At 46.1% G+C, this 12,071-nt stretch overlaps 1 protein-coding gene across 4 annotated transcripts in view; it reads right to left on the bottom strand.

Annotated features, from left to right (window-relative positions):
* Positions 1 to 523: 523 nt before the first annotated feature.
* st3gal2 (ST3 beta-galactoside alpha-2,3-sialyltransferase 2) overlaps positions 524 to 12,071 on the bottom strand; it is a 30,528-nt gene continuing 18,980 nt past the window's right edge. For all 4 annotated transcript variants that reach the window (XM_086163321.1, XM_086163324.1, XM_086163323.1 and 1 more), the window contains exons 3-8: positions 10,086 to 10,145; positions 9,593 to 9,726; positions 6,860 to 7,039; positions 6,697 to 6,742; positions 5,514 to 5,633; positions 524 to 5,426 (exon numbers count right to left, since the gene is read on the bottom strand). In XM_086163321.1, coding sequence (XP_086019447.1) covers positions 5,253 to 5,426; positions 5,514 to 5,633; positions 6,697 to 6,742; positions 6,860 to 7,039; positions 9,593 to 9,726; positions 10,086 to 10,145 — 714 coding nt within the window. In that variant the 3' untranslated portion in view covers positions 524 to 5,252. The remainder of the gene's footprint in view (positions 5,427 to 5,513; positions 5,634 to 6,696; positions 6,743 to 6,859; positions 7,040 to 9,592; positions 9,727 to 10,085; positions 10,146 to 12,071) is intronic.

The following is a 12,071-nucleotide window of genomic DNA, read 5'->3' as shown; positions in this document are numbered from 1 at the left end:
ATACACTGAGTTTGTGGACTTTATAATGAAAGTTGGAGAAAGTAATCATTCAAGATTAGTTACCAACAAAAAGAAAAAATGTCAACATTCACATCATATAAAGACATATAGCCAATTGCTCTCATTCACATGTCTGAGAAATCCCGTGTTTACATCTTCATACAGCTTTTTTTTCCATCTACTGCCATAAATTATCCACAAATAACCTTGGAAAGGGAAAAGTCCCTTGTCGTCCCACATATGGGTTTGTCAATCAACACAGGGAACATTTTATTAATAGTAAAAAAAACAGTCTGTCTGTCCATTTTTGAGGATTTCATCAGGATGAAAGTTTGTTTGGGTGAATCACTTCAAAGATGCAGGACCTTTTCAAAATCATCACCCTCACATTTTGACGTCAGCAGCCTGACAGGCAGCGTTTGGATTCACCAGCACAACATTATTAAGCCTTAATTACAAATAAGGAATGTTGATTGATTTCACTAAATAATTTTACCCCAATGACCCTATTAAACCATCCAGCTTTTTGCTTCATGTCAATTTTATTTTTTTTTATAACTTATTTTACAACAGCACAGGATACAAAGAGTTTGAACACATATTGTACAGACGTGTAGCTGCAGTACAGACACAAGTACTGCAGTACAGACACGGGTACTGCCTTCCACCAAGATGGTCAACAGACTGTGGAAAAAAGTCGCAATAAAGGCCAGAAATAGATTATTGGTTTCCATGGAAACAAAAAATAACGCTGCGATGTGATCGCCCCGCGTGGCGCTCACTTCCGGGAACGCGGTTATCGTAGCGGAAAACAAACAAACAAACCCAAACGCTATCACACGTCACTTCCGGTTTAGATCCCCCATTACACGCGACTTTTTTTTTTAAACTTATCAGGTCCGACAGAAATATAACACAATATAGAACATTAAAAAATAATAAAATAATAAATGTTTTTTTTTTTGTCCTTCCCGAAAACGTCGAAATAGATGTTGGGCTTGCATTCGCTACCGGGGAATCGCGTACCCTAGTGGTCAAAACAGGAGGTACACGTAGCAAGTGGTCAGCCGCTTTCTGGACACCGGATAAATCGGTTGTTATAACACTGGTGTTAGAACACTGTTAGATTTCAATATAAAACATAAAATACACTATTTAATCAAGAAATTATCAATAAAATGTGCCTTCTTTCAGAGTAATACTTTTTTTGGGGGGGGGGGGAGGTTAACAATGAAGCACCTCCAAGAAACCTAATTAAATTACTTCTATTTGGAATTAATATTCTTACCCTCCCTTCACCAAAAAATGACTCAAATCCCCAAAACAGCTGCTTTCTGAAGCCATTTGCAAACATGCAAACTTTTCCCACTTCATCATTGAGCAAAGAAACACGCTGAACATTTAACTTCATCTATTTCCAATTTCTGAAAATGTAAGCTTCAAGCTGTGTCTAATATGCTAAATGGATCTCGAATGCCGCCTTCTCCTCCTCTTTTATACTTTATTACTGAACCCAATGATGCTTGATCATCCTGATTGGTTTAGTGAAAAGTTATTAGGAGGACCTGACCACATTTTGATTTGACCTGAGGAGATTCGCCCGCCAACGGCCGCCTGACTGCGGAGAAAACGGATGGATGGCGGAGTGGCTCGGTTGTTCCTTTGCGTCTCTGGTTATTTTAAGGATCTACACCGGGGGGAGGAAAATGAAGAGTACTGGGTCAGACACAGGAGGATGGGCCTACTTTAGGTGCTGAATGCAACAGGGAGCTGTCAGATCTGGGCTGAGTGGCTTCCTCCTCCTATTCTCCGCCGTAAAATCACCGCCTTCGCTTGGCAGGCAAAATAAGAGAAGTGATACACACAGGAACGAACCGGGAAGACGGAAGTGGTTGTGGGGGGGTGAGAGCACTCAACCCTCAGCCCTGCCATATTCCTGTCGTGCGACGCGGGTGCACGAAGCGAGTCGCACCTCGCGACATGCCCGGGGATGAACAAGAGAGGGAGCAGAGATTCCTTTAATAGCAGTCATCGGTTTACACCTCCTCCACCCCGCAGAAAACAAAACGCCAGTGTGCGAAGCGGCACGGAGTGAGACGCGCTGGGCGTCCGGACATCGAGCTGAAGGCAGACAGTGTTTTCATGGAAGGTGTGTGTGTGTGCGTGCGTGTGTGTTGTGTGTATGCGACTCACAAGGCACAACTCTCAGCCAGTAGAAGTATAGGAGGTGTGTGTCCGTCTGTGTTGCCTAAAGATGCAAGATAATGATGGGAGCAGGTTTTTAGGTGACAAATGTCCAGCAGGACAAGGCACGAAAATGTGACAACGTGTGTGTGTATATGTGTATGTTCGTGAGTGTGTGTGTGTGTGTGTGTGTGAGCTCAGTACGTCCAGATTAAACCACACTGATTCGTTAAATGAGCGCAGCTCCTGTAAAACTAGCAACCTGGGCTGAAAAAAAAAGAAAGAGACACATTTAATAGCAGAGGCAGCTTGCCGGTAAGGTGAGTCCCACAGAATCATCCAAAGATAACACAATGACGCACAAACACATCTGATAGCGGCGTCCGGCGCTCCCCTCACCTGCCTCCCGATGTTACTGTCCCTTGGTCGCGCTGCTAATCCGTTAATACACACACGCAACTGTGGTGCCATATCGACGTAACACCTGCAGCCGCCGCCGATCTTGGTTTGCAAAACAGCCGGAAAGACGTTTCTTTTTCTTTAATATCCTCCCTTTCTAGTGGTTAAAACAACGCATAGGTTCGCTGCGTGATCTCGTAAATGTTTTCCTTCTCTGTGGCCAATTCACAGAATCGCCTCCAATAATGGCCTCGCTCCGGCCTCTAGGAGGTCAGGGCTCGGCGGGGAGAAGGTTATCGCTATTATCGGCCGCGCCGTTTACAGTCCCGGGCAGAAATATCTGACAGCTGGTTGGCTGCGGGTGACGGATTAACAATTCCATCAACTTGATCAAATAAAGGGATATAATATTTGAGTAGCATAAGAAAAAAAAATCAATTTTTTCTTCACACTTTTGTTGCACTGATTATACTGGTGTTATGTGAGACAATGAGACGTCCGTAAATAGAGGAAAAAGTCAAACCGCAGCACAAAGGTCAGACCGAGGGCCCTGCAAGAACTGCAAAGGGCAGGAAATAAAACAAGTAGTTCACTGTTACACTTTCTTCCTTCCCAGATCTGCATAGGAACCCTGAGCGCGTTGGCCGCTGGTTCGTGTCGGACACGTCTCTGTCATGCTGTCTTTAGAAGCGTTTACAGTCCCAGCCTCAATTTAGATACCTTGATACGCCGCTCTCTCATCCCCAGGCATCTATTGCCTGGCTTGATGGAAAGGAAAACTCTGAGCGGCGCGATGCCAAAGGGACGATTGCAACGCTAAAGCCGAGACTCGGGTAACTATTTAACGCATTAGAGCTCATTTGATTCCCCTGAAAAAAGCTACGGAGACCAAATTTAGTGGTTATTTAAAGCCTGCGTAACTGGCTCTTACAGTGTATTTATAAAGGTCACGTGAGATAATGCACATACCCTCCAGTGATAAACCGTGCGAACTGCAGTCAAGCTCTGTTCAGTCTCGACCTCCGTCTCCAGCTTCAGACACGCCACGTAGAAATCATCAATCTGAAAATGGCGTCTGCCTTTTCGTTTCACCCTCGGCACATTTCTGACAGCTTTCCCGCCGATGTGCTACAGAGCGATGGGTGTAAAATTATGAACAGTCGGAGCCGGAAGCTGAGCTGGGAGTACAAAACCAACCAAAGGTGTAAAGACAAATCTAAAAAGTGTAGGGGAAAAAAAAAAAACAACAAAAAAAAACAGATCAGATTGTGCAGGATGTGCGGCACAAGTGCGGTTAGCAGTGGAGAGGTGAGGTGTAAGGCGCCTCCAGATACAACTGAAGTTTTAATTGGCTGAGCAGGGACCGAGGCTGGCGGTTAATGAAGCCGAGCTGCTGACGGGTTAAATATTTCCCAGATCCAGAGGGCGCGTGTTTTTCTTTTTTCTTATTTTGCTCTAAGCCCGTTTCCGCTGGGATACGGGAGCCGGGCTGGTCGGCGAGATGCGGGAGGAACTGTGTCTCAGTCCTTTCCAGACCGCGGTGGTGAATCCATATATTCGTCCATAGAAAAAGAAAACAAAACCAAAGTGATTTGCACATCATGCCAGTACAGCGCACGTTGGCCTTGACAGACCTCTGAGGGATTAAACTGTGATCTACGAACTGACGCGGCCTCATCCGAACGCCAAATCCCGGGAAATGGGAGTTTTCGGCCTCATTAAGAGTCTCACACGTCGAATCCCAAGTTTATCCTTTCTTTTTTTTTTTTTTTAAGCAGTGCGAGCGGCGACAACAGCAAAACTGCGGTGTGTTTGATATCAGGAGGGATGGCTGCACACACACACCCAGCAAATTCGAGTGTGTAGATTGGGGGGGGGGGACCACAGGCAAAGAGTCTTGATGTGGGTGCAGACTCGGGGCAGACAGTGTTTCGTATAAACTTGCAGCGAATCCACCAATCCCCCGAAAGGAACGACGGTTCCACGGGTCTTCCGCGGTTTCACGGAAGAGACGCTTGTCCACAGGCTGGAAAAGACGAGGTTCCTGTCAAACTGGGACGTCCGCGGTCAGGTTCACCAATGGAGCGCGGGCTTCTCACGACTCTCGTCCTCTGAGTCCGAGCCGGCTTGTCTCCGATAAACGTGCTCCGGTAGAAGATACCCGCGCCGTTATTATTAGAAGCCCCGCGGCTGACGGGCCTTTCTGGGGCACTTCCCACACCAGACATGCAGTTTTTAGGTTAATGGATGAGGATTACGTCTCCGCTGTGGGTGGATGGTGACGCGAGACCCCGTCCCCCCTTTCCCGTCCTTCCCTCCTCAATCACACTCACTTTTATCTTCAAGTCCTGGACGTGAAATCTCAATCCATTTTCACAAATTGTATAATTAATGGCTCAGTTCTCATTTCCAGGTCAATGGCATCAAAGTGGGATTATATTTGGACCTCGACGCTCCATAATCCTGGTTCTTAAGAGTAATCTCCTAACTAGTGGGCCACGGTTAGACATTAGGGGGATGTGACCGGAGAGATGTCTTTTGGGACTAGTTAGAGAAGATTGATCCTTTCCCTTGGTTAGTAAGAACCCACATCGGTGCAAGTGAAAGCAGAAATAAATGACACCCTCAAAGAAGCATCAACAGACCCTCCGAGGGGGTCGAGGTGCCCATCATTTCCCGGGGAAGATGGTGATCTTCCCGGCCTTTGCCAGCCGCTGAATGATCTGCGCCTCGTAGTCGGCATCGTGGACCCCCGTCTTCCTGAACTCCCCGGAATAGCGGTTCTGCTCCCAGTAGTGGTGCCAGTTTCCGCGGCTGTCGGCGCCGAACCCAAAGACGTTCACCTGGAGAGACAGGGCGTCGTTATAGAAACGCAAGGACGCGAGGAAGGTGAAGACTGAAAGTGATGAGAAAGTATTGGGATGGATCACCTCGTCACAGACGTGCAGGGCAAAGAAGAGCACCAGCATGCCGGTGGAGGGGTACCGGCCGTGATGCCTGGTCCAGCGATCGTGGATGTATTTAAAGAAAGCTGGATTGAAGATCTGGACCTGAGCGGTGAACAGAGGAAAGGAAAAAAAAAAAAAAAACAGAAGTTCTTATTCTCAATTTTTTTGCATTCCAGCATAAAAAAAGGCAGCAAATTCAAGAACTGCATATCCAAGACGTTTGACAGGATGAAAGTTAAATTTTAATGTTCCCCCCCGAGGTATCGATTGCGATGAGAGATTAGAATCACAGTTAAGCTAATGAGTGGTAATTACAAATTCCCCCTCTGCCTCCAGGTGATGTGCGGCGCCAGCAAACGTGGCCGCGGGCCGTTGCCGGCTCAGCACAGAAAACCCTATCAATCTGGGGTGGGTCCAAAAATACAATCCAAAAAATCTGATCTGGCAAAGATATTCCACGTGTTCATCCGGTAGGGATTTGTTTATCTATTTTCATGGATTAAAGAGCTGGTGGAATACATATATATTTTTTCTTTACAGAATAGGATATTTTATAATCTAACTGTAATCCCTCATCAACAAAGAGAGCTGTGATAATATAATTGCAGATAGTGTAGGCATGTGTGTGTGTGTGTGTGTGTGTGTGTGTGTGTAGCCTGTGACCCATGCATTGTTTGTTGTTTACATAAATTGCACAGAATCACCATATGAAAAAGGCTCCCATACATAAATATTGCTGCAGTTGTGCAGCTATAAGGATTAAGCTTGTCGCGTATGTGTGTGTGTGTGTGTGTGTGTGTGCGTGTACTTGTGTGTGGTATTTTACTAAACATTTGTTTTTGTAAAACGTGGGTACAGGTTGCATAGCAGAAGTATAACAGGATAAGGTTACAGCTTGTAAAGCTCACAAAACAGAATATGGTTCTCACACATGATAATATAACAGACAGTTTTGCCACATAAGGTAAATGACTCTAACAGAAAAAGGCTTCCGTACATAAATATTGCTGCAGTTGTGCAGCTATAAGGATTAAGCTTGTAGCATATGTGTGTTTGTGTGTGTGAATACTTGTGTGTGGGGTTTTTCCTAAACATTTGTTTTTGTAAAAACGTGGAGGAGAGAAGCTAATGTGCAGTGGTCGGGATCCTTGTTGAAACTACATACCTTGTCTTTATCCACTCTGAGGAACTGCTTCACAGGGGCATACGTACTGGGAGAGACAGAGGCCGATTAGATACGGTTATCGAGCCGCCGCTCCGGCAAAACTGACATGACTGATGGCACGCACACACACACGCGTACACCGCTGCAGCCGGGCTGCGCTTACAATCGAATCTGGCCAGTGGACAGGGCGCTGGTGATCCACACCAGGTCCAGCGTCTTGAAGGGGACCAGGACGAAGCTGACGTTGGCAGCCAGGTTCTTGGCGCTCTCCGGGTACATGAAGTGGTGAGTGGTGTGGCTGCCGGCGTCTTCCTCGTAGCCCACGGTGGGGGCCAGGTTGATCCTGGCCGGGGAACAGAAAGGAAACGTGTAGTCACGTGTACTTTGCAGTTTGAACTGCTGTCATCTTTTAGAGCGCTGCTGTATTGTAATGGATAATCTCTGATAGACAACATCTCCCACCCCTTGCAGAACATCCCTGCAGCACTGAGCCGACACACTCCTTTACCGCTGTGTGTGAAGGAGAGTTTCCCAGGTCCTTCCTTTCTTCCAGCTGCTGTTCAACTGTTTAACACCCAGCTCTGCTCCCAATAGACCTCATTCATCCATTCATTCATTCATACATACATGCATCTACTCAGCCATGCTCACTGGTGTTGCTGCTGGGAGCAGCTGCAGCCTGCTGCTAGTTTGTATTTCTACATTTTTATATTGTTCATTTTCTATATTTTCCAGTACTTTGTATGCTACTGTTTGTAACTTATAATTATAACTTTAGGACCAATCGAAATGTCCCCATCGTGGGACGATTAAAAGCGCAATCTATTCCAATCTCATGTTTTAGGCAGAGAGAGGACAGACGCTAGTTTTATTTGCGCATGTTAATCCTGCATCCCTTGGCAAACGTAGTTACTGCATTAAGAGCGAGCACGAAGCTAACATTATCATCTGCTGAGGACGGCGGGTGAGCAGATAAAATCTCAGCAGCCATCTGCATTTTGTCCACTCAACAGATGGAAGTCCAATCTTTCAGGTGATTTGCCTCGTTTACGGGAAATACCGGACTCATCCACGGGCTGGCAGCTGCTGCCTTCGTCCTTTTATCACTTGGCGTTTCGTTCACACTCAATGCTTTCATAATAAAAACACGAGCTAAGACAATAAAAAGTGCTGTGAAACTCCAACATCTGTCAACTGTGTGCTCCTCAGACAAGTGCATTCTTATTTGGATATCTAAATTCTGTAGGCCCCGTGAAAACGGTCATTATCCTTATTTAGTGGCTACAATTTGAGCCTGTAAATGGATTTTCGGTAAAAATAAGACGGTGGGGAAGAGACGTGGTGTCTGGTCGCTGTATCGATCTTTGCCAGCAGTATGAGCTGTGCACACCCCCGGACGTGTTCAGCTTTATTTGAAAATAGCACAGGTTAGACGGATTTACCTTCATCTAATAAACAAATGTCAAGCTGCAACAGATTTTAATTACATTTTAAAATAACAACTGAACAGCTGTGTGGCTGTTAGTTAATGGATGGTCAATGATGTGCAGCGGATCTATAAGGGCTGCATCAGAACGGCGGCGGGGAGCCCCGTCAGAAATCAGACGGACACGCTGCATGAGGGATTTCTGCTAAAAGCTGCAGCTTCTATTGCCCAGCGTTGGATCAGCCTGTGGTTCAACAGGACAAATATAAAACAATGACAAACCCCCAGTGACCAGGGATGGGTGAAAGACACACACACATACACACAATTAATAGCAGAGTACGCACAGCTGTATTAATCACTGGATGACAAATATTGTTTTTGTATGCGTGGGTTTCCTCCCAGCCCAGAAACAGGAGGTCCATTGAACACCCTTATGCTGGGCTTACACCTAACAATATTCACAGTTGCAGACTACAAATTGAAAGCCGGGGGGAAATGTTATGAGTTTTATTGGTGTTGCAGAGCGCTCCCGTCATTTTCTTTTGTCTTTTACTTGTCTTTTGGAAAACACAAGAAGGCTTTCTGTGCTCGGGTTTGTCAGTCCCCCTGGATTCCACAGGTCTGATGGTGTGATGGGAGTGAATACGGTCCAGTGGGATCTTCACTCTGAAACCCCGGCCTCGATTCAACCGACTGTATTCACACGTCCCTCACCGCGGTGAGGAGTGTGAGTTGTGTACGTAAACAGGGGCCCATTGAATGCAGCGGGACATATGCTGGTGTTTGCTTCAGAGGAGGTGTAATCTTTGCAGATTTGAGAAACCATCATGACCACGGAGGACCAGGCTGGAAGCAGCTCACACGGGGTCCGCTGAAAAGTGCCACGCTAATGGAAGCTAATGCCTTCAGCAGAGGGTCGCACAAAAAAAAAAAAAAAAAAAAGTCATTTCTGCTTGTGCTTTCGCAGCAGCAGCAGCACGACGTGCACTGACCGCGGCCGTGTGCTCGTGGCAGCTGACAACAGTCGGGCACTGCGATCCATCACCGCTGCAGGAGGCGACCGAGGGAATCATATGGAACAAAAAGGATTTACGTGTTTCTATTCTATTCCGTTTTTCCTGCATCTCGGTACACTTAAACCCACTCTGCTGACCTCCCGTTGACCAGGTGACACTGCTGCCGACCAATCAAAAAGTGGGAGACGGCTTGCATTAAACACAGAGATTAAATATAGATTTAGAAACACATCTGCTGTCTTTCAATACATTGTAGATTCGCTCTCTCTCTCACACACACACACATACACATATACACACACACACACACAGTTCCATGATGTAGCTGCCCTGACACACATACTGTGCAGCAAGTTGGTGTGCAATCTGGTATCCCACTTGGGTTTCTTGATTTCTACCTCCATCTCCCCCTTTTCCCCCACCTATTTATGACATGATATTTTCATTTTACCTCATTATGTAGTTGTGACTGTCAATGGTTTCCCCATAGCCGGCCCCTCTGAGGTTTCCAGAATTCCCCACCACGGCACAGCGCAGACATCGTCCCGGATCCCACGAGCCGTAAGGCGACCTTCCTGGAATCACCTGTTAGAGACGATCGGTTCAAGCAAACCAAAGACAACTTGAAAATGGCCCATCCTGCAGCTCAGAGATGAGGGTGAAAATGCACCTGCTTGCAATTTTGGACTGAATTCTCCCGTTAAGAGGCATCGTGAAAAACACAAAAGCCCTTTCTGCCCTCAGGGGTCACACTGAGGTGTTTAAACAAACAGACTAATGGGACAGCAAACTAATGGAAAAACAATAACAAGGCTACAGATGGATTTACAAGGAAGAGCCAAGTCCCTGTTCGACCTGAAATCTAATTAATTCCATTCCCTTTCGTTAAGGTTTACGTGAAAGTATGGGAAAAGAAATGAGAAATAAAAAATAAAAAGTTTTACCTGGAACAACCTCAGCAGCACCTGCTGGATGCTGTGGGGTTTGAACTGGGGCTGCAGCATCTACAAGGAGGGACGAAGACAAAGCGCAGGTTACGTCTCCGCACACAAACCCGATCCGACAACAGACTTAAATATAGTTCGTTCCTGTCCCTCCATGTAAACGTCCGCATGTACTCGCCAGCGGGCGTATGCAAATGAACAGTTGCCCGGGTGTCGAGGCTAAAACGTGCGTTCAGACAGCAGGGATGCATTAAGATGTGCGTGGGGTTGCGGAGGTGGCCTGTCCCCTGTGCAAACGCCTAAAAGCCGCGCAAAGCGATGACGGCAGAGGAGGGATGAAGAATGGGAGATGGAATGTGACCTCCTGTTTCCATCAAGCCAAACAGATATTTTCTTTTTTCAATTTTTATTTTTCCAAGCAGAGGTCTTTTACACACTCTGCCGTTAACCTTTGGTTCTGCTCGGAGGGGAGAGAAAAGCAGCGGGGCTCTTCGGTGCCAGCGAGTTAGAAATCACAAGGCTAAATGCAATGCAAAACATAAATATGTAATCAGCACAGATGTAACCATCGGCATAATCATCATCCATAAGGCGGCGAGATAAAAGAGTAGATAATGCCCCGAGTTAGACTGTGAATATTGTTTTCATAGTGTCTCCTCTGAATTGGCACTTTTCAGTTTGACTCACACAGACTCAGAAGACGCTGGTGTTTGCCCCAACCTCTGACCTCCAATGCACTCGACACAATTTTTTGGATTCAACACTGGGGAAAAGCGAGAAGAAATCTCCCTGACGACAAAATGTATTTTAAAGGTTTTATCAATTCAAAACAGCCCTGATAACCAGCGCTCCTGTAACTTGACTTCTCCAGGACTCCTACCTGACTTCACTGTTATGCAACTGTGATTCTGAGGTTGTGATGAGAAAATCCAGAGCAGATAAATGTAATTATTAGGTTTCATTGTTCTTGTAAAGTGAAAAACACCCGTATCTGTGTGGTTGATGGCAAAAAGTTCTTCAACTAAACTTCATCCGGTGTGGGTACCAGCCAAACCACATGGAAAACAGAACCCCTGCACCAGGTCCAAACAGCCAAACTTCTGCGAGCCCTCCTTCCTCTCCTCCTCCTCCATCCGTCCCACACTGCAACCTTTCCTCCACACTCATCTGTTCACTTCTCCTGGCACAGATCTCCTCCTCTTGCGGTTACATTTCACATCACCTCCAGCCGCCTCCATACTCTCATGCCTAATTCATTCGGTCTCCTTTCCCCCCCGCTCCCTCTTTGTGTCTCCTCCTCTTCTCGCCCTTCTTCGTCTCACTGTCTCTCTGGAATGCCTGTCCGCCGTGCAGCTCATCAGCGCTGATCAGAGAGCGCTAAAGTCTTTCTTTTACTTCACACACTGTTGCACCTCTGAATTTTTTTTCTTCGTCCCTCTTAGTGTTTTTATCCTGCTTATTTCTTCCATCTTTCCACCCACCTCTGCTTGCTTCTAAGCATTGTTGCTATGAATATGTGAAACTAATGCACACGAATACCGCAGTAATTTGATATTCATTGTGCACAAAGGTAAATTTGTGTGGATAAATTTGCCTGAAATTTTATATATTTTTTTAATTGTTGTTGTTGTTTGTTTGCGGGCGGCGTGTCCCCAGGAAGTAGAGGAATGGTCTTTTGAACCGAACATTCCTGATTCGATGCCCGGCTCCTCCGTGTGTGTCGAAGTCTTGTTGAGCAAGACAATGAACCCCTGACCACGCTGGTCGATGGCAGCCTGCTGCTCACGGTTCATCCATGATGGGTGTGAATGAATTTACCGACGAGGGATGAATAAAATATAAATTATTGCTTTTTTTTTTTTTTTTTAATTCTATTTCATTTTCAAGTTTGTGTCCTGTAAGTCGGGGTTGTCTGTGGTACTGCATTATCCATATCAGAATCAAAAACATTGAAAGTTGCAATATTCAACATCCGTCAAAATAGAT

Source organism: Fistularia commersonii, chromosome 17 (genome assembly GCF_037954325.1).
Source record: "Fistularia commersonii isolate RoL2024-O1a breed Wild chromosome 17, RoL_Fcom_v1.0, whole genome shotgun sequence".
NCBI lineage: Eukaryota > Metazoa > Chordata > Actinopteri > Syngnathiformes > Fistulariidae > Fistularia > Fistularia commersonii.
This window is presented reverse-complemented; position numbering and strand designations above follow the sequence as displayed.